Source organism: Bos indicus, chromosome X (genome assembly GCF_029378745.1).
Source record: "Bos indicus isolate NIAB-ARS_2022 breed Sahiwal x Tharparkar chromosome X, NIAB-ARS_B.indTharparkar_mat_pri_1.0, whole genome shotgun sequence".
NCBI lineage: Eukaryota > Metazoa > Chordata > Mammalia > Artiodactyla > Bovidae > Bos > Bos indicus.
The window spans coordinates 53,468,754-53,490,992 of NC_091789.1; the positions used below are offsets into that span (position 1 = coordinate 53,468,754).

At 37.1% G+C, this 22,239-nt stretch overlaps 1 protein-coding gene and 1 non-coding gene across 2 annotated transcripts in view; one reads left to right on the forward strand and one right to left on the reverse strand.

Moving 5' to 3' along the window:
* Window positions 1–22,239, reverse strand: part of CENPI (centromere protein I) — a 68,236-nt gene that overhangs the window by 25,726 nt on the left and 20,271 nt on the right. Inside the window, exons 9-19 of the mRNA XM_019956246.2 lie at window positions 21,890–22,012; window positions 21,484–21,651; window positions 21,214–21,334; window positions 19,987–20,078; window positions 14,384–14,501; window positions 14,232–14,296; window positions 11,171–11,265; window positions 7,820–7,955; window positions 6,567–6,691; window positions 5,054–5,102; window positions 4,719–4,937 (exon numbers count right to left, since the gene is read on the reverse strand). Of these exons, the coding sequence (XP_019811805.2) occupies window positions 4,719–4,937; window positions 5,054–5,102; window positions 6,567–6,691; window positions 7,820–7,955; window positions 11,171–11,265; window positions 14,232–14,296; window positions 14,384–14,501; window positions 19,987–20,078; window positions 21,214–21,334; window positions 21,484–21,651; window positions 21,890–22,012 (1,311 nt within the window). The remainder of the gene's footprint in view (window positions 1–4,718; window positions 4,938–5,053; window positions 5,103–6,566; window positions 6,692–7,819; window positions 7,956–11,170; window positions 11,266–14,231; window positions 14,297–14,383; window positions 14,502–19,986; window positions 20,079–21,213; window positions 21,335–21,483; window positions 21,652–21,889; window positions 22,013–22,239) is intronic.
* Window positions 13,370–13,441, forward strand: TRNAG-CCC (transfer RNA glycine (anticodon CCC)). The gene has a single exon. It is a non-coding gene; the product is annotated as a tRNA-Gly (tRNA).

A 22,239-nucleotide genomic window follows, 5' to 3' on the forward strand; every position in this document is an offset into this window, starting at 1 on the left:
AAGGAGGCAAGAATATACAATGGAGAAAAGACAATCTCTTTAACAAGTGGTGCTGGGAAATCTGGTCAACCACTTGTAAAAGAATGAAACTAGAACACTTTCTAACACCATACACAAAAATAAACTCAAAATGGATTAAAGATCTAAACGTAAGACCAGAAACTATAAAACTCCTAGAGGAGAACATAGGCAAAACACTCTCTGACATACATCACAGCAGGATCCTCTATGACCCACCTCCCAGAATATTGGAAATAAAAGCAAAAATATACAAATGGGACCTAATTAACCTTAAAAGCTTCTGCACATCAAAGGAAACTATTAGCAAGGTGAAAAGGCAGCCTTCAGAATGGGAGAAAATAAGAGCAAATGAAGCAACTGACAAACAACTAATCTCAAAAATATACAAGCAACTCCTATAGTTCAACTCCAGAAAAATAAATGACCCAATCAAAAAATGGGCCAAAGAACTAAATAGACATTTCTCCAAAGAAGACATACAGATGGCTAACAAACACATGAAAAGATGCTCAACATCACTCATTATCAGAGAAATGCAAATCAAAACCACTATGAGGTACCATTTCACGCCAGTCAGAATGGCTGCAATCCAAAAGTCTACAAGCAATAAATGCTGGAGAGGGTGTGGAGAAAAGGGAACCCTCTTACACTGTTGGTGGGAATGCAAACTAGTACAGCCACTATGGAGAACAGTGACGAGATTCCTTAAAAAACTGGAAATAGAACTGCCTTATGATCCAGCAATCCCACTGCTGGGCATACACACTGAGGAAACCAGAAGGGAAAGAGACACATGTACCCCGATGTTCATCGCAGCATGGTTTATAATAGCTAGGACATGGTAGCAACCTAGATGTCCATCAGCAGATGAATGGATAAGAAAGCTATGGTACATATACACAATGGAGTATTACTCAGCCATTAAAAATAATACATTTGAATCAGTTCTAATGAGGTGGATGAAACTGGAGCCTATTATACAGAGTAAAGTAAGCCAGAAAGAAAAACACCAATACAGTATACTAACGCATATATATGGAATTTAGAAAGATGCTAACAAAAACCCTGTGTACGAGACAGCAAAAGAGACACTGATGTATAGAACAGTCTTATGGACTCTGTGGGAGAGGGAGAGGGTGGGAAGATTTGGGAGAATGGCATTGAAACATGTATAATATCGTGTATGATACGAGTTGCCAGTCCAGGTTCGATGCACGATACTGGATGCTTGGGGCTAGTGCACTGGGACGACCCAGAGGGATGGTATAGGGAGGGAGGAGGGTTCAGGATGGGGAACACATGTATACCTGTGGCGGATTCATTTTGATATTTGGCAAAACTAATACAATTTGTAAAGTTTTAAAATAAAATAATTTTTTTTTTATTCCAGAATTTTATTTTTTATTTTATTTTTTTAAAATTTTATTTTTAAACTTTACAATATTGTATTAGTTTTGCCAAATATCAAAATGAATCCGCCACAGGTATACATTTGTTTCCCATCTGGAATCCTCCTCCCTCCTCCCACCCCATACCCTCCCTCTGGGTCATCACAGCAGGATCCTCTATGACCCACCTCCCAGAATACTGGAAATAAAAGCAAAAATAAACAAATGGGACCTAATCAAACTTAAAAGCTTCTGCACATCAAAGGAAACTATTAGCAAGGTGAAAAGGCAGCCTTCAGAATGGGAGAAAATAAGAGCAAATGAAGCAACTGACAAACAACTAATCTCAAAAATATACAAGCAACCCCTACAGCTCAACTCCAGAAAAATAAATGACCCAATCAAAAAATGGGCCAAAGAACTAAACAGACATTTCTCCAAAGAAGACATACAGATGGCTAACAAACACATGAAAAGATGCTCAACATCACTCATTATCAGAGAAATGCAAATCAAAACCACTATGAGGTACCATTTCACGCCAGTCAGAATGGCTGCAATCCAAAAGTCTACAAGCAATAAATGCTGGAGAGGGTGTGGAGAAAAGGGAACCCTCTTACACTGTTGGTGGGAATGCAAACTAGTACAGCCACTATGGAGAAAAATAAAATAAAATTGAAAAAAAAAGAATTGAATAATTAGAATGTATCTAAGACAGAATGGGTAATATTAGTTACTCTTGAAATAAAAATATAAATGTTTGCTTGGAATTTTATAGCTTTTGGACACATATACTTTATTAAATATATTATATATTATAATACTTAATGTACTATAATATGCAACCACAATCTCATGTATCTTTGGGTTTGTAATTATGTCTGGAGAGAGAGAGATTGTTAAGAAGAAAAATAATAAAAGCTGGATCAACTGGAAAAAAAAAAAGAATTTGGAATCATTTAAATGTTTTATATATTCCAAGAATCAAATTAAATAAAAAATCAGATAAACAATAAGTTCCTACTGTATAGCACATGGAACTATATTCAATCTCCTGGGATAAACCATAATGAAAAATAAAATAAGAATGCATGTATGTGGATAACTGAGTCAGTTTGCTGTACAGTAGAAATTAGCACATCATAAATCAATTATACTTCAATAAAAAAGATTTCTAATGATCAAATAAAAAGAAAAAAGCAATCTCTAAAACATGAAAACAAACTGAAACAAATGTACCTAATTGCATATAAAACACAGTATATGCAATGTACATTTTTCATAGGATTTAGTCCAGGAGCAAAAACTAAAAATATTTCAAATTTCATCCAGTCTCATTATTAATAGTAATATATCATTAATTGAAACAAGTTTTTATGTACTGTATGATAAATCAGGCAAGTTATTATGAAAGGAAAAGAGAAAAAGGAAAGAATATCAGAAAATCACAAAACTATACTGCCTCTGTCTACTTGAAAACAAATTTTTATTCAATTATTGAAATCAATATGTTTTTGAAGGTCTACCTATTACTTTTTTCACCATCTGGTCCTTGACTACATTTTAAAACATCATCTCCTACCATGCTATAGCATACTCTAGTGACTTTTGAGGGCTTCCCTCGTATCTCAGCTGGTAAAGAATCCTCCTGCAATGAAGGAGACTCTGGTTCAATTCCTGGGTCGGGAAGATCCCCTGAGAAAGGGATAAGCTACCCACTCCAGTATTCTTGGGCTTCCCTAATGGCTCAGACAGTAAAGAATCTGCCTGCAATGCAGGAGACCTGGGTTTGATCCCTGGGTGAAGATCCCCTGGAGGAGGGCATGGCACCCCACTTTCTTGCCTGGAGAATCACCATGGACAGGAGACTGGCAGGCAGCAGTCCACAGGGTCCCAAAGAGTCTCAACTAAGCATAGCAGTGACTCTCAACTCGTGTTGTATATCAAAATATTTATATCAAAAAAGTAGATTCTGGATATCACCCCAGTTAGTAAATCAAAATGTCAGGGTGCAAGTAATCAAGCACATATACTTTGGAAAAGTACCCTGGGTACTTCTGCTGCTGAGTCAGGTTAGAATACCTGCTCAAGCCCTACAATTCTGCTTAAATTCCTCAAATACAGCATGCTCTGACAAAGGGCAAACCACATCCAGTCCAATGCCTGTTTCTGTAAATAAACTTTTATTGGAATGCAATTATGCCCATTTGTTTACTCACTGTCTATGGCCACTTTCATGCTGCAACAGCAAGGTTGAGTAATCTTGACAGAGACCATGTGGCCTGCAAAGCCTGAAATATTTACAGTCTGGTCTTCCACAGGAAGAGTTTACTGCCCCCTGTTCTATTTTTGCACTTTTCCTCAAATATCACTCCTGTCTTGACAAGCTCATGCTCATCCTTCAAAACTCCAATCAGCATCATTTCTGTAAAGCCTGAGCTGGGTCAAACACCCGTGTATTTTTTCATTGTTCTCTGTACTTTCCCTATATTATTCATCATTCTTTATTGTAAGATGTCTGTTTAATGACTGCCTCCTCGACTGGATTCTAAGCTCTATAAGGGCAATACTTAGATGTGTCTTGTTCACCACAGTGCCTGGTTCTTGCATGAATATATTAAACAATTATTCAATGACTATCTTTCCCATTCTATACATTTTTTTCATTTTGTTAGATTTCTTAATGCTCTAGTCTGTTCAGGGAATTGTGAATCCAGAGTCTATCAGTGTATTTGTAATTCCATCCTGTTGTGTCATCCACACACATATGATATGCATACCATTTGAGGTAAGTCACTCACAATGTTGAAAATTACAGGGCTGGTGATAAAGTCCTAAGAAGACCCCTTTGCCTACATACTGATATCAACCCATTAGATCAGCAGTCTTTGGCTAAGACTTCAACTCTAATTATAATATTGTCTAGCTTACATTTTCCATCTTGTCTAGAAGGATTTTACCAAAGCTTCAACTTCTCTGTACCCTTTTCTTACCTGGCACCACCTCTACCCAAATAGAATTGAACTAATATTCCCTACCCCTATTTCTCACAATTGTACTTCTCATTTCACCTAACTATATTGCAGTAATGTTCACAAATCTGTCTCTGCCACAAACCCAAGCTCTTTGTGGGTAGAAACTAACTTTGAATCCCCAGAGCCTAGCACAGTAACTAAAAGATAGCTGATACTCAAAAAGTATGACTGAACACATGTCTTGCAATTCAGACACACTAAATTTATGAAATGTCCTATTTGTGCCATCATGGTACTCCCACAGAAAATCTAAAAACTGTTTAAATATTCTTACCTGTAGCAGAAAGGAAACAGTATAACTCAAAAAAGCAGGATGATGGACTAAATTTAAACTTTTTTTATACTCTGCTACTGAAGCATTTCCTAAGACTTCAGGGTCAATATATAATCCTTTCTGGAAGGGTCTGGATGTCCACAGGCAACCAACCATCACTGTCAAATACTGATTAAATTCTTGATAGGTCTTGCTGCTGAAGCTGAACTCTGATTTTGTCTATTGGGAAAGGAAAAAAAAAATTGTCATTATCACCTATTCTCCCTTCGTTTTTATTCCCAATAGATCTTATATCTCTACATTGGTGACTTAATACAGAGATTCATCATCCATACCTTGTGTACAAACTCATTTTTCTTTGCAGCAGTCAAATTTTTATGATACCTAAAAGACAGAACAAACAGAATAAAACTTTTACCATTAAATGCCTTTCCTATGTAAATATAAACAAAAGTTTACATTTTAAATGTAAATATATGTACATACACAAATATCCAGCTGTCTAGTTAAATATTTTTTTCCTTTTGTGGTACATTTTCCTCAAAGAATAAAAATTGACAGAGGCTCAAATATTGAATTGTACACTTAAGATATGCCCTTGACTCTGTAAATCGTATTTTAGTAAAAAACAAAAGGCAATGTTTTTAATGTTTCAGTATTAAAAATAAGAGTCTCAAAAGCAGCTACTGATACATAAACATTTTCTTAATGTGGAAAAAAAGGTGCAGTAGACAGGCTAAAGGGAAAACTTAAAAATATAATTTTTTCTTGACTGAGAACTATTCTAATTAGCTTTTGAACATTTCAGTTCAGTTCAGTTCAGTTGTTCAGTCATGTCCAACTCTGCGACCCCATGAACCGTAGCACACCAGGCCTCCCTGTCCACAACTCCCGGAGTCCACCCAAACCCATGTCCCTTGAGTCGGTGATGCCATCCAACCATCTCATCCTCTGTCATCACCTTCTCCTCCTGCTCTCAATCTTTCCCAACATCAGGGTCTTTTCAAATGAGTCAGCTCTTTGCATCAGGTGGCCAAAGTATTGGAGTTTCAGCTTCAAAATCAGTCCTATTTAAACCTTAGCATAATCTTACAAGTTATGCCAAAAGAGTCTACACTTATGGCCTAAAAAGAGCAATTTCAGTCCATAAGTGGAAAAATTAGAAGGTATCAGAAATTTAATACTTACAGTTTCATATAATTGGTAATAGCTCCCCTTTATCTCCCAGAAAATGTTCTTTTTACCAAAGAAGCTATGTAGACTTAAACCAGTTGTTAGTTGTCAGTAAATGACTAATTTTTCTTTGCAACACAGCAACAAGAATTAGCAATGCTGAGTGCAACATTACCACTGCACAAAAAGATCCTTAACTATAAATTCTTTTATTACACGTCCCTCATGTTGACATTTTAAGAACACAGTTAAAATAGTTCCACATTGGAAGGTCATTCCCAAAAGAAAGCCAGGTTTCCTATTTCCAAAGGCCCTGGCAAAAAATAGATAACAATCTTATTGTTCTGAATATTTTACTGCATTATATATAATAAGCTTGTATGGGTGTGTGCAGTCGTGTCCGACTCTTTGAGACCCCGTGGGCTGTAGCTGCCAGGCTTCTCTGTCCATGGGATTCTCCAGGCAAGAATACTGGAGTGGGTTGCCATTTCCTTCTCCAGGGGATCTTCCTCATCCGGAGACTGAACCTGCATCTCCTGCAGCTCCTGCATTGCAGGTGGGCTGCGCCACCCGGGACGCCCATATAATCTTACTGTAGTATATTTATATACTTTATTTTATAGCTGGAAAATGAGGATGGAATTATGATATAAAAATGGGGAAAAGGCTTCATACCTGTCCATAATGTAACACAGTTGATTCAGGATACTGGAATCCAGGCTGAGGAGTACAGGATAGAAGACCCCAGGAGGAAACAACACCACTAATGGAAGGTTATAATTTATATATATGTCACACACCTTTTGGGAAGAATGATAACATCAGTATATAAATTATTCCTCAGAACCCCTCAACAAACTTCACCCAAAGAATCATTACTAGAGAATAAACAATAACAATAGGGATGGTCCTGCCTGATTCATAAACAGAATAGGTAGCCACAACTTTTGCTTAAAAATGTACCTCACCAAACAGTAACCTTATGATAGAGGATTATTTCTTGGAGGTTTTATTATTAAAATCTCTTTTTTTCTGGGGAGAAATCTTAGAGTTAGGGAGAAAGGGGAAAGGAACACTTCTTTCTTAAGTCCTATGCATGCTAAGTCACTTCAGTCATGTCTGACTCTTTGTGACCCAATGGACTGTAGCCCACCAGTTTCCTCTGTCCATGGTATTCTCCAGGCAAGAATACTGGAGTGGGTTGCTATGCCCTCCTCCAGGGGATCTTCCCAACCAGGGACTGAATCCACCATCTAGTATGTCTCCTGCATTGACAGGCAGGTTCTTTACCACTAGTGCCACCTGGGAAGCCCTAGGTGGGCTTAAGTCCCATAAATACTGATTTATCACATTAGTTAGCTGTCAACCTGGAAAACAAGCAAGCAATCTTCTAACCAAATATAATACAACTAGGTATCAGTGAAGGGAAGAAGCCAGGAAAACCGAGATTAGTGGGTACTTCCTAGAAACAGTTCTGCCTAGGCTGAATACTACAAAACAACAGAAGAGGACCAGAATCATAGGTACTGGCAGAAATAAGGCAGCTGAAAGCTGGGGGTAGAGAGCTAAGGAAACAGCATATTTTTTTTTTTTTTTTTTTTTTTTTACCAGGGGTTAAAGATCTATAATGGATGAGCAAAAAGACAGACTTCTGTCTAGGGTTAGCATTACTCAGGGGAATGTCTATTAAAGTGGTACCTGCAATTCAGGAAAAAGCATTTGCTTTTTCTCCTTGTCAATTATTCAGGCCAGAATATAATCATTAACTTCAAAATTAACTATGTTTAACTTTAGTTTATTAGCTAAAATTAACTATGATAATAAGATCATAGCCCAACTTAATAGTTGTACATAAAATTTAAACAACAGCATAGTAAAGCAGACAGCTATCACAAAAATCTAAGTAGGGGAAATGGGATGTGTACTACCTTCTCATAGAAATCCAAAATAAAGTGCAGCAAGAAAGTACGGTTGCTTTCCAAGCGCACTGCAGTAGTGGACAGCCATCCTACGTAGTGAATCAGTTCAGACACAGAGTTCATGGATCCACCTAAAGTTGTCTCTCTGCAACAAGAAACCATGACATGCAGATCCATTAGCAAAAGTCCTCACAATTTCCCAGGTAAAGCTGGATTAAATATACAGTAAAAAGTTGTTGGGAATTTCAGAAAATGATCGGCGCTCCAAAGTATAACTCACTTTTTTTAAAACCACAGTGATTACAACTATACAGCCATCTAGGGAACCACTAAGACCAATTCATAGAATATCCTGAGCAACCACTCTAATATTAGTAAATAACAGAGAAAGAAAGGATTAAACTCCAGACTTTAGATAATATTACCAATGTCCAGGGACCACAGCAGTCAGCAAATTAGTTTCTAAGTACACAAATCCAAAACCAGTTTTGCCAGAATTTCTGAACTAAAAATGCTGTCGAAGTATATTCACTTTAACTGGAATTCAATTTTTAAATTGAATGAGTAAAAATTCTGGCATCTTTCATTCTTCTAGTAAAAACCAGATCTAGATATTTTATACTCTAGCCAAATCAATGAATCATGTCTCTTTAAATGACACACGGATATAATTGGTTCAATCTATCTATCCATTCACCCTTGTCCTACAATCCACTGTTGACTGGATTAGGAAAAGACTGGGAAATGTGATTTCATAGCTTTATCCTCAGACCTAGATAGCCAACAATGACTACGCACAAGGAAAAATGAATCATATACAGTCTTAGAGTTTGAAATGATGACAACTCTACCATTACCCACCACCATGACATAATTCAGTGGCAGAGCAAGCAGGAAAAGATTAAGAGACCATTCAAATAGGTGGGGATACATACAATCAGACTGTCACTTGCAAAACTGTACTTTATGATTTCTGGCAGCACTTGACAAATATGTCTGAAATAATCTGCCCAATAATGACTGCTCAAACAGCATCCTTTGAAAGTGTTTCTCTACAGGACATTACCACGGGCATTTTAGATGACACAATTCACCATTCAGCATTGCCTTCTACTCCCTACTGACTACAGCACGTTTAGCACTTCTGGCTCCTACCTACTAAAAGATGTTAGCATCCTCTTTCCAGTCACTGTGCCAACCAAAAATTCCCCCTGGAGAACCACTGCTGAGAACAGTTTCCCACCCTCCTCTCCTTGTTATCTACAACTACAATTTACTCCCTCTATGGTACATGGTCATATGATGGAGACATAGCATTACACTCCTGTCTCCAAAATGGAAGGAATTATAGAGAACTTAAGAGCTATATTTTATAATGCCAAGTAGTATTAAGATAAGCAAAGTTACCTACAATTATGTTCATTTATTTGTTTTAAGAATTTTAGAAAGCAGAGCCCCTTTTTAAATGCCCTCTCAAAATTTATGACACTAATTAAAAAGGATCCTAGGAATTTTAGAAAGTACAGAAATTGTAAATCACCTGTATTAGGGTACCTAAGACACACTGCAAATTGGCTAAAGATTATAAATGTAAATATACTATTCTTAATAGAATTGAGGTATTTGAAGAGATTAAGCATTCAAATGGAATTTCTTATGATAGGGGTTCTCAAACTTTAGCTTGTACCAAAATTCTGGAGGCATTTGTTAAAACACATATTTCTGAGCTCTACCTCCAGTAGTCATGTACGGATGTGAGAGCTGGACCATAACAAAGGCTGAGCACCAAAAAATTGATGCTTTCAAACTGCGGTACTGGAGAAGACTCTTGAGAGTCCCTTGGACAGTAAGGAGATCAAACCAGTCAATTCTAAAGGAAATCAATCCTGAATATTCATTGGAAGAATTGATGCTGAAACTGAAGCTCCAATACTTTGGCCACCTGATGCGAAGAGCTGACTCACTATAAAAGACCCTGATGCTGGGAAAGACTAAAGGCAGGAGGAGAAGGAGGTGGCAGAGGATGAGATGGTTGGATGGCATCAATGACTCAATGGACATGAATTTGAGCAAGCTCTGGGAGATGGTGAAGGACAGGGAAGCCTGGAGTGCTGCAGTCCATGGGGTCACAAAAAGTCGGACACAACTGGGCAACTAAATAGCAACAAGTTCCCAGGTTATGCTGATGTTGCGGGTCCAGAAACCACATTTTGAGAAGCACTGCTTTACAAGATACTTTCACTACTCACTAATGCTTCATTTTCTTCTAAAAGTGATCAGACATACATGATACATGGAAGCACTATAATAATGAATATGAAGAAACAAAAATTTTCCAGGCAACTTATAAGAATCTTGTTTTCTCCATTCTCATAACAAATTTGGAGATAACTATAGGGAAAAGAACACAGAGAAAAATAGATCTAGACTAATCTCACCAAAATAACCACCAAGTATTTGTGATTGAAGCTAAGGGATCCTTATGTTATAAAGTAAGAATGTGACTGATAATATAGGGAATCTGAACACTGATTAGATATTAGAACATATTATAAACTATTAATTTTTACATGTTATACTGATATCATTTTTCAACTGCTGAAATGATATCTGGGTTTTGCTTAAAAAATATCTAGTACAAAGGAGGAGAGACATGAAGGGTGTTAAAGATGAGAAAAAGTTAATCACGAGCTGGTAACTGTTGAAGCTGGATGATGCATACATAAGGGTAATAATTGTACTATTTTCTCTACTTTTGAATTTGTTTGGAATTCTCTATAATATAAAGTTTAAAAAAATAATGTTAAAAAAGAATATAGGAGAACCCAAGACTCTAGGTAGAAAGAATCAAAGCAACCTGGTTTAGGCAGTTCCTTGAAATTCAATTAAGTCTTTGACTTCCACTTTAAGGTTTTATATTTAACAATAATGAACATAATGGAAATTCAGGGCTCTTTTTAAATTATAACGTGAAATTAAATTAATGTATACAAGCAAAATATATCAGGGAAACAAAAAAATATCTTTACAGCAAAATAACAGATTTTCCTAGCCATCATCAAAATTGACTTCACATATAAGCAAGAATACATTTTATAAAGTAAGCTAAACTGAATGAAAGCCAAAGTTGCAAGTTCTAACGTTAGAGGCTTAGGGGTTGCTTTCTGATTTATATAATAAAACTTGAAGAATTAATCTTTCTCACAGGATTGTGGGGAAGGGTGAAAAGTAGAAAAAAAAAACCTTAGAAAAGTACGATTCAGTATTTACATAGAGCAATTAGGTTTCATGTCACACCGTTAAACTCCATATGCAGTTTTGCACAGATCAACTCTTGTGGAGGGTTATAAGATAACTCACAGAGGACTGTTCCTAACAGATTTCACATGGATGTCCATAGAAAGCCACAGCAGCCAATTCTGCAGTAGTTCTTTCAGACACTGAAGAATACTACACTGCAGAGGCAAAACAAAAAATCATTCAGTTACACCATAGTGTTGAGAACTAACAGACTAAACCAGAGACTTAGAGACAGAAGGGACTATGGAGACAACCACATCCAATTCAGAACCCTGTAGCTGCTGCTCCAACCTGACCGGTCTCCAAGAAACAGATTAATGCAAGTACAAGTTTATTTTGCCATTTTCTCTACAAGCTGGCCCCCAGCTTATCAGCGAGGAATAGACTCTTGTTTTTCCAAATTATATTCATTCATAATATATCACATCATCAAATATAGCATCACCCACCTCTTATCATCTCCCCTCAAAGATCCTCTTATGTTGTTTCAGATATGTGTTTCCTACTCTTTTCACCTTGGGTCTACAACTGCAATTTATTCTTTTGTTGGTCATAAAATGTATCTTCTATGACTGTGGAAAACAACTCTATAGTTTTCCTTTCTCAGGCTTTGCCTTGATATCCCAGGAACTTACTCACATATAAACAATATAGTCTTGAAACAAGTGTGCCTGGAACACTTGTAAGGATAAATTGTAATATCTACAAATTTGAAAGCAATCCACACCATCCCAAAACCTAATACATGAAATCTTTCTCAAACATCCTTAATAATTAACGGTCTAGATACTACTTGAATATGTGCAGTGATACAGTGCTCATTGCTACTTCATTGAAGAGTTCAATTAATATTTTTTTAGAAACTGACATTCCTCACATTCAGATTATAAATATGTTTGAGTTGAAATCAAACTTGGAATCATCTAAAATAATCTATTTTGGTGCTAATTTAATATGGAAAGATATTCAATATTACTATGTCATATTCAGAAAATCTCCACTCACCTACTCTATCGCATCCAGCCTCCATATTAATGGAAGGCATGAGGTTTTTATCTTTATGAGAAGGCGGCATGGGTTTAAAAAAAAAGATTGAGAAGCACAGCTCTACACCACTCCTAAGTTATGGTCTCCAACTTCATCTGGGTCCTTAATGAAGCCCAGTGATCCTTTTACCATACTTCTCTTCAATCAGCTGTCTCTCTCTCCCATTTTTTTAATGGCTGTTCTCTTCACATAACACCCTCTTTAAGCTCCCTGCTCAATTCTGTCCTCTATAATGCACTTATTTTGAGAAATTTAACATTTTTAGGAAAAAGTATTTCAATTTCTTGCTCTTTGTTCAAATTATACAAATATGTCTCTATGTCCACCTATCTCTACATCCTTGTCCTCAACCTTAGAAAACAGTAGTACCTCCCAACCCCTTACCACCATTCAGGAAAATCACTCTACCTAGTCTTAAATCAATACTATCATGCTTTTTCTGAAACCCTGCACTGTCAATTATCCCCCATCTTTCCCCCATTTTCAACCTCTCTCTCTTCTCATCTGGCTCCTTCTATCCTATCTATAAACATATTCAGGTTTTTCTCACTCTGGGGACAAAAAAAAAATTACCACCTTCCCTTGATTCAAAGTCCCACTATAGCTCTCTTTCTCTATCCCTCCCTTAGCCAAAGTTTTGGAAACACAGTCAATACTCATTGTCTTGTCTTCATTTCTCATCAACTCCTCAAGCTCCACAATTTGGTTTTTATTCCACACTCCACTGAACCTGTTCACAAAGGTAGCCAAGACCTCTGTATTATCAATTCTAAAAGAAACTTTTTTGGTCCTTATCTTTCTGGACCCTCTTGGGATATGTGGCAACATTAGCCCTTCACTCCTTCTTGATAGCCTGTGTCTCTCTGTTCCTTTGGAACTACTATTCTCCTGGTTCTTTTCATACTTCTTGAAAATGTTCCTTTATAGACTCTCCTTTTCAGTGAGAATTAAGTAGTAAGTATTTCCTTGATTTCTGTCTTTGGCCCACTGTCTGTTTCCCTTCCTCTCTCCACCTCCTACTCTCAAATATGAATATATGCATGTGTTTATAAGTGTATACTTGCAAGGCTGGAACATATGAAACTGCCAATTGTTAAACAGCTTTGACCTATCAGATTAAATCTATTCAGATGGTTTAATCTAATATTTACAGATAAACAGTACTCTATATTGGTAGAATAAGAGAGAAAAATAAAGAATAACCAAGGGACTTCCCTGGTGGTCCAGTGGCTAAGACTCTGCACTCCCAATGCAGGGGCCCAGGTTCGTTCCCTGGTCAGGGAATTAGATCTCACATGACACAATTCAGAGTTCACATGCTGCAACTAAAAACCCTGCGTGCCGTAACTAAGACCCAGCACAGCCAAATAAACAAAAATAAATATTGTAGGAAAAAAAAAAAAGAATAACTGAATTAGAAGTTTGGGATAGGCAATTAATAAAGTACCATTTGACTAGGATAAACACTAATCAGGACAATATATTTTTTCTGTAAATGTGGCCAACAATAAATGATTTAAGGTGAAAAAAATTACAAAGGAACATTACTTATACTGTCACTCTTTTAGAATAGGAATAACCATTCTATAAGAAAGTGGCTCTCAAACTTAGATAGAACTCCTGTAAACCACAGTGGTCTTTTTTTTGGAGAACACTTCAAAATAGTAACACATTTCAATTTTATTATATAAGGTTAGAACAATTTTATTAACAGAAAATGACTATTATAATACATAGTGTGTACTCAATATATATTTGAGAAATGAAAAAGTGTATCTACAAAACGATCAACCACAACAATCAAACTAAGTATGCTTAAGTTATTTCCTAGTTTGTTTTTAATACTGATTTGCCACCTGTTCATTCACTTCATCATCTGCCACAAGTGGAAACAGCTCAGGAAAATGATATGTGACAAAACCTTAAAAACAGAAAATTCTACACATTAACTTTGATTTGAGTAACGGAGCATCTCAGGTCCAGGTTCAAGTGAATCCTATTAAAAAAACTACTGTTGTAATGTGGGTTTGAAATTGTGTACCACCAGCCATAGACTAAGACAATTTTTTTTTACCTTGAAAAAAATAGATGATGTAAAGAAAAGCCGTGAAAGATGGTCAAAAAGAAGTGGCTTCATCTCTAAAAATCAGAAAAGAAAAACATCATTCAATTCTTTTAATTAACATTACACTCAATTAAATGGCTCCAAATTTTCATGATACATACCAGAGAAGCTACTAAAAGGAATCCAGCTCACAAGTTGAAGGAACTGTGATCGACAACAGAGGCCATCCCAGAGAGGAAGGCTCTTATACAGGAATGCTTCACAGGAATAAAACCCCTCCTATAACACAAGTTGATGGTAAAATCTTACGTGGAGCTCTTCAGTCATAACTATACTCAAAACAACCAATTTATATTGTGCAATAGTTGTTTTACTCTTAATTTTTTTGTCATAAATATAATTAAAAGCCTTGGGTTAGGTATCAGACTTTCTCCTAAAAAGAACCAGATGATTAATATTTGAATACTTTAACATCTTTATCAACATAGTTTTCAAATACCATAAAACTTCACCAACTAAAAATAAGGTAAGAAATCAAATTATGAAATATTTTTCAAGATAAATGAAACTATTATTTTGGAGTACATGCAGACACTTGAATAGTCCATAAAGTTGCACAGTAAGTCTGGAATTTCAATAGGAGCCACAGACCAAACCTGAACTCTGGGCAACACCATCTGGAGAGGGCTGAGTGTCTAGCTGCTTGTGTTTTCACCAGTGAGTAAGGATCCAGGGCTTTCCCTTTTAATTCTGTCATCCTGAGTCTTAAATAGTGGCATGCACCAAGACTCTATTCTGCACCTTCTTTTCAGACATGAATTCTCTGAACAATCACGTCTATAACACAGCTAAAACCATCACCTATATCATGAGGAGTCTTACATTTCTGCATTTCCAGCCCAAATCTCATTCTGATCCCTAGACTTATTATCTAACTGCTTACTGAACCTCTTAGATATTCCACAGGCATCTTTTAAACCAAATACATCTTTCCTTCTTAGCCTGCTTTTCTTATACTCCCATCATCATCCTCCCAAGCAGAAAATCTAAAAATTCAACCTAAATTAATTCTTTTATTCTCACCACCATTATCCATACCCAACTTCTAATTCAATGGTTTCATATAAAATCCTTAAGATTTATTCAACAAACATTTATTGAGAATCTCTTTTTTTTTAAATTTTGCACCAGGTACCAAGTTGAACACCCATACATGAAGAAAAGTTAGACATGGTTCCCACCTGTCTGGAGCCCATAATGTGTGGAAAAACAGATGCTTCAAGATACCACAATACAGGAAAACACAGAAGAGCCAAGGGAGCACAAAGAACAAACATCTAACCCAGATTGAGTAAAGGCTTCTTGTCCATGCTGATACCTGAGTAGCAGCTTAACAGTACAACTCAGGGTTACCCAGGCCAAATAATTAACTGGCTTAACATATTCAGCAATCAAAAAAATGCTTGTTGATTGTAAGAACATAGGGTCACTGCTTGTGACTAACAGGGAGGGAACACAGCCCTACCCATCAGCAGAAAATTGGATTAAAGATTTACTGAGCATGGTCCTGCCCACCAGAGCAAGACCCAGTTTTCCCCACAGCCAATCCCTCCCATCAGGAAGCTTGCACAAATCTCTTATTCTCACCCATCAGAGGGCAGACAGAAGAAGCAAGAACTACAATTCCACAGCCTTCAAAACAAAAACCATAACCACAGAAAGCTAACTAAAATGATCACATGGATCACAGCCTTGTCATGGCAAAGGGGCTTGCATGATTCAATGAAGCTATGTGCCATGCCGTGTAGGGCCACCCAAAACAGAAGGGTCATGAGGTGGAGAGTTCTGACAAAACATGGTTCACTGGAGAAGGGAATGGCAAGCCACTCAGTATTCTTGCCTTGAGAACCCATGTATAGTATGAAAAGGCAAAAAGATATGACACCAGAAGATGAACGCCCCCAGGTCAGTATGTGTCCAATATGCTACCAAAGAAGAGCAGAGAAATAGCTCCAGAAAGAATGAAGAGGCTTTGGGCAAAGTGGAAACAACACCCAGTTGTAGATGTGCCTGGTAGTGAAAGTCAAGTCCAATGCTATAAAGAACAATGTTGCATAAGAACCTGGAATGTGAGTTCCATGAATCAAGGTAAATCGGACGTGGTCAAGCAGGAGATGGCAAGAGTGAACATCAACATTTTAGGAATCAGTGAACTAAAATGAATGGAAATGGGCAAATTTAACTCAGATGACCATTGTATCTACTACTGTGGGCAAGAATCCCTTAGAAGAAATGTAGCCCTCATACTCAACAAAAGCATCCAAAATGCAGTACTTGGGTGCAATCTCAAAAATGACAGAATGATCTCAGTTCATTTCCAAGGCAAACGATTCAATATTACAGTAATCCAAGTCTATGTCCCAACCACTGATGAAGAAGCTGAAGCATTCTATGATGACTTACAATATCTTCTAGAACTTACACTAAAAAAGATGTCCTTTACATCTTAGGGGATTAGAATGCAAAAGTAGGAAGTCAAGAGATACCTGGAGCAACACACAAGTTTGGCCTTGGAGTACAAAATGAAGTAGGTCAAAGGTTAACAAAGTTTTGTCAAGACAACACATTAGTCATAGCAAAAAATCTCTTCCAACAACACAAGAAACAACTCTATATATGGACATCACCAGATGGTCAATATTGAAATGAAACTGATTATATTCTTTACAATCAAAGATGAAGAAGTTCCATACAGTCAGCAAAAACAAGATCTGGAGCTGACTGTGGCCCAGATCATGAGCTCCTTATGGCAAAATTTAGGCATAAATTGAAGAAAGTAGGGAAAACCACTAGGCTATTCAGGTATGACCTGAATCAAATCCCTTATGATTATACAGTAGAAGTGAAACATAGATTCAAGGGATTAGACCTGATAGAGTGCCTGAACAATTGTGGATGGAGGTTTGTACACTGTACAGGAGGCGGTGACCAAAACCATCCCAAAGAAAAATAAAGCAAGAAGGCAAAGTAGTTGTCTGAGGAGGCCTTATAAATAGCTGAGAAAAGAAAAGAAGTGAAAGGCAAAGGAGAAACAGAAAGATATACCCAACTGAAGGCAGAGTTCCAGAGAATAGCAAGGAGAGATAAGAAAGCCTTAAGTGAATGATGCCAAGAAACAGAGGAAAACAATAGAATGGGAAAGATTAGAGATCTCTTCAAGAAAATCAGAGATACCAAGGGCACATTTCATGCAAGGATAGGTACAATTAAAGGACAGAAACAGCAAGGACCTAACAGAAGCAAAAGAGATTAAGAAGAGGTAGCAAGAATACACAGAAGAACTGTACAAAAAAGGCCTTAATGGCTCAGTTAACCACAATGGTGTGGTCACTCACTTAGAGCCAGACATCCTAGAATATGAAGTCAAGCGGATCTTAGGAAGCATTACTACAAACAAAGCTAGTGGAGGTGATGGAATTCCAGTTGAGCTATTTCAAATCCTGAAAGATGATGCTGTTAAAGTGCTGCACTCAATATGTCAGCAAATTGGGAAACTCAGCAGTGGCCACAGGGCTGGAAAAGGTCACTTTTCATTTCAATCCCAAAGAAGGGCAATGCCAAAGAATGTTCAAACTACCACACAATTGCGCTCATTTCACACGCTAGCAAGGTAACGCTCAAAACCCTTCAAGCTAGGCTTCAGCAGTATGTAAACCAAAAATTTTCAGATGTACAAGCTGGATTTCGAAAAGGCAGAGGAATCAGAGATCAAATTGCCAACATCTGTTGGTTCACAGAGAAAGCAAGGGAATTCCAGAAAAACATCTACTTCTGCTTCATTGACTACACTAAACCTTTCATTGTGTGGATCACAACAAACTGTGGAAAATTCTTAAAGAGATGGGACTCCCAGACCATCCTACCTGTCTCCTGAGAAACTTGTATGCGGGTCAAGAAGCAACAGTTAGAACCAGGCATGGAACAATGAACTTATTCAAAATTGGGAAAGGATTATGTCAAAGCTATTTATCAACACCCTGCTTATTTAACTTACTTGCAGAGTACATCATGTGAAATGCTGTGCTGGAGGAATCACAAGCTGGAATCAAGATTGCCAGGAGAAATATCAGGAACTTCATATATCTATATGATACCACCCTAATGGCAGAAAGTTAAGAGGAACTAAACAGCCTCTTGATGAAGGAGAAAGGGGAGACTGAAAAAGCTGGCTTAAAACTCAACATTCAAAAACTTAAGATTTTGGCATCCAGTCCCATCACTTCATGGCAAATAGATGGGGAAAAAGTGGAAACAGTCACAGATTTTATTTTCTTGGGCTCCAAAACCACTGTGGATGGTGACTGCAGCCATGAAATTAAAAGACACTTGCTCCTTGGAAGAAAAGCTATGACAAACATAGACAACATATTAAAAATCAGAGACATCACTTTGCCAACAAAAGTTGGTATAATCAAAGCTATGGTTTTTCCAGTAGTCACGTATGCATGTGAGAGCTGGACTGTAAATAAGGCTGACTGTGGAAGAATTGATGCTTTCAAATGTGATGCTGGAGTAGACTTGAGAGTCCCATGGATTTCAAGGAGACCAAACCAGTCAATCCTAAAGAAAATCAACCCTGAATACTCATTGGAAGGACTGATGCTGAAGCTCCAATACTTTGACCACCTGATGCAAAGAGCCAACTCATTAGAAAAGACCCTGATGCTTGCAAAGTTTGAGGGCAAGAGAAGGGGGCAACAGAAAATAAAATGATTGGATGGCATTACTGACTCAATGGATAGGAGTTTGAGCAAACTCCAGGAGATAGTGAAGGACAGGGAAGCCTGGCGTGCTGTAGTCCATGGGGTCGCAAACTGTTCAGACACAACTTAGCAACTGAACAACAGTCACCTTGTGAGATTTTTCTTACTGGCCAATTCAATTAATTTAATGCATTCAGTTACATCTTCAGTTTGTTCTCTTAAATTACAGACCTCTTTCTCTGTTTTTGTGTGTGTGTCAGCCATGCCATGTGGCTTGTGGGACTTTAGTTCCCTGACCATGGATTGAATCCGGGTGTTCAGCAGTGACAGCATAGCATCCTAGCCACTGGACAGCCAGGGAATTCTCTAGATCTTTTTCTCTTATTTGGATAATTTAACAACTTCTTTCTTCACAGCCAACAGTACAAAGATAAACGTCAGTTCAATTGGCTCTATCTATAATGAATTTTGAGCTTCCCAGGTGGCACTAGTGGTAAAGAACTCGCTGGCCAATGCAGGAGATGCAAGAGACACAGGTTCGACCCATGGGTCAGGAAGATCCCCTGGAGGAGGGCATGGCAACCCACTCCAGTATTCTTGCCTGGGAAATCCCATGGACAGAGGAGCCTGGCGGGCTACAGTCCATGCGGTCTCAAAGAGTTGGACACAAATGAAGCAGCTTAGCACACACTCATGATGAACTTTGAATTGAGCAAATATTGTTTACAAAAGATGTCAAGCACCAATGAAAAGGTTTTCAATGAATATCTAAATAAATTAAGAAGTGATGAAGTCATGGAACTCTGCTCAATGTTATGTGGCATCCTGGATGGAAAGGGAGTTTAGGGGAGAATGGATACATGTATATGTATGGCTGAGTCCCTTTGCCATTCACCTGAAACTATCACAACATTGTTAATTGGCTATATACCCCAATACAACATAAAAAACTAAAAAAAAAGAGAAGCAGTGATATAAGAAGGAAACAAGCAGAACCTTACTTGTAAGAAGCATTCTGCCCTGAGGATAGTGTCCAGGAAGTTGGCAAATTCTTTTCCATGATCATAATTATTCACCTTGTACCAATTACACTCTAGAACAGAAATATTAAGCATAAGGCTCTGGTTGCACAACAGTAAAAGCTAAACAAAACATCACCACAACTCTAAAGTGACAAATAAATGATAAATATAAACAAGCTATCAGTCTCATACATCTCAGCCAACTCACACTGGAGACTGTAACATATACATGGAGATGATAGTTCAATGTTCCTCAAGAACTTGGTAATACAGGGAGAAAGCTTATAGTAAAAAAAAAATAAAGTGGTAAAAGTCATATATAATGAATACGGTTAGCTTTATGCCACACAGTAATCCAAAAGAATGTAAGTACATGAATTAAAAGCTTGAGAATGGCTAAATTTCAATTAGGGTGAACTGGGGGTAATCTAAGAGTGGTAGAACTTTAGTGAGTGGAAATTTAACTGTATCATACCCTATGTAAAGAAAGACTGAGTAGGAAAAAGAGAGCTATGCTGGAACTGACTAATACTGACCTTAAACACTCGAAGAGTCAGGATTTGCTTATCCAGGAAAGAAATAATCTGGTGAACACAATACTATTTTTAGAGAGATTGACTCCCTCAGAGGAAATGAAATGATTGGGTTTTACTATGGCCTGGATGAAAAACTCTCTCACTTCCCTTTCCTTCAGTTCAATAATTAAGAAACCTTCTGATGACTAATGTGGCTCCCATATACACTGATAGCAGAGAAGAGCTATTCTAGCCAGCAAACATGAACATTTTGGTCACCAGTAGGAATTACTTCTATCATGAAATAATAAGTTGACATTCTGGCTTACACAATAGTCTCAGAGTTTGGTTAGCATTAATCTGATGATTCTGCAGGCTTAACAGCAAGTTTCTGAACATACAAAAGATAGAGAGGCCTTGGACTGTGACAGTCATCAAAGTGGAGGCACCCAGCGAGTTCTGGTGACCATGCAGTAGTGTTTCTTTAACAACATATCTCCTTTCTTACTTTCCCTTGAAATTAGAACAATAGCAGCATTCAGGCTCTGAATATATGATCATCAGAAAAAATTATTATAGCTTATGAAGGCTCCTCCTGTCTAGACATCATCATTCTTTTAAAAGAAACCTATTTCTAAACCATCTTGCTCCTTCTTCATTCATCTAACACTTAAAAAGCATCAATTTTTACCTTCTTGTAATGTTTGACTCAACCAGTGATAGAGCCTCAGTAAGACTGACTCATCTCTGACACAGTTAATATAGTGAAGTAGCAGAGAGCTGTTCAGCACTGCGCCCATCTGAGAAGGCAGCTGCAAAGACAGAAAAATTAGTCAACTGTAAGTATATAAAAAGGACATCAGAGCAACACGGAAATCATCAGATAAGAAATACATAACAAAAATAAAGGCCATGAAGATCAAATGGATTATGTAAATAAGCATGTGGCCCAGTTATATACCTCTAAGCAATGAATGTTCTGTAAGAGTTGAGGGAAGCTTTTAAGCTGTTCCAGTGGAAATGACCCATTGCTACTGAGGTAATCAGAAAGATTCATCCTTTTTTTTCTGCTTTCTTTACTGTAGTTACAGGAATTTAGCACTGGTATAATTGAGTGAGAATTCCATTTCTAAAAAAGAAAGATAATGAGACAATCAGTGGATCAAACAGATTACAAACTATAAATGTAAAAGCACTTATTAAGGTGATCTAATGAATGGAGTCTGAATGTGGTTTGCATAGAATCCTAATTAAAGTAATTAAAATATACTCAGACATCTGTAATCTCTTCCAATATCTGAAACCTTATGGTTTGAACCTAACAATAAAGAAGGCTGTGGAAGTTACTTGGGGTTTTAAATACTTACTCTTTTTATAGGATAGACGTTAGTTAACATCAACTTTAGAGGTTCTGAAGGAAATCCTGGATTCCTTGGCTTCAGAGCAAGTAGAGCGGTCTTCCACAGATTCTCTGAATTCTTAAAATAGATCTGCAAATTTGAAACCAATATAATATTGTAAAGTTAAAAAAATAAATAAATAAATCCAAGAAAAAAATAAAAGAAAAAAAAAGTACATGAGAGGAGGTATCCATAAGTTAGAACGGTATAAAATCTAAAACTTTATTAACTGAAAATAAATTAATTATGAAATATTTTGCACCCATGCAGGTTCATTTAAAGTATAATCAGGAATCTATTAAGAACATTGAATAGAA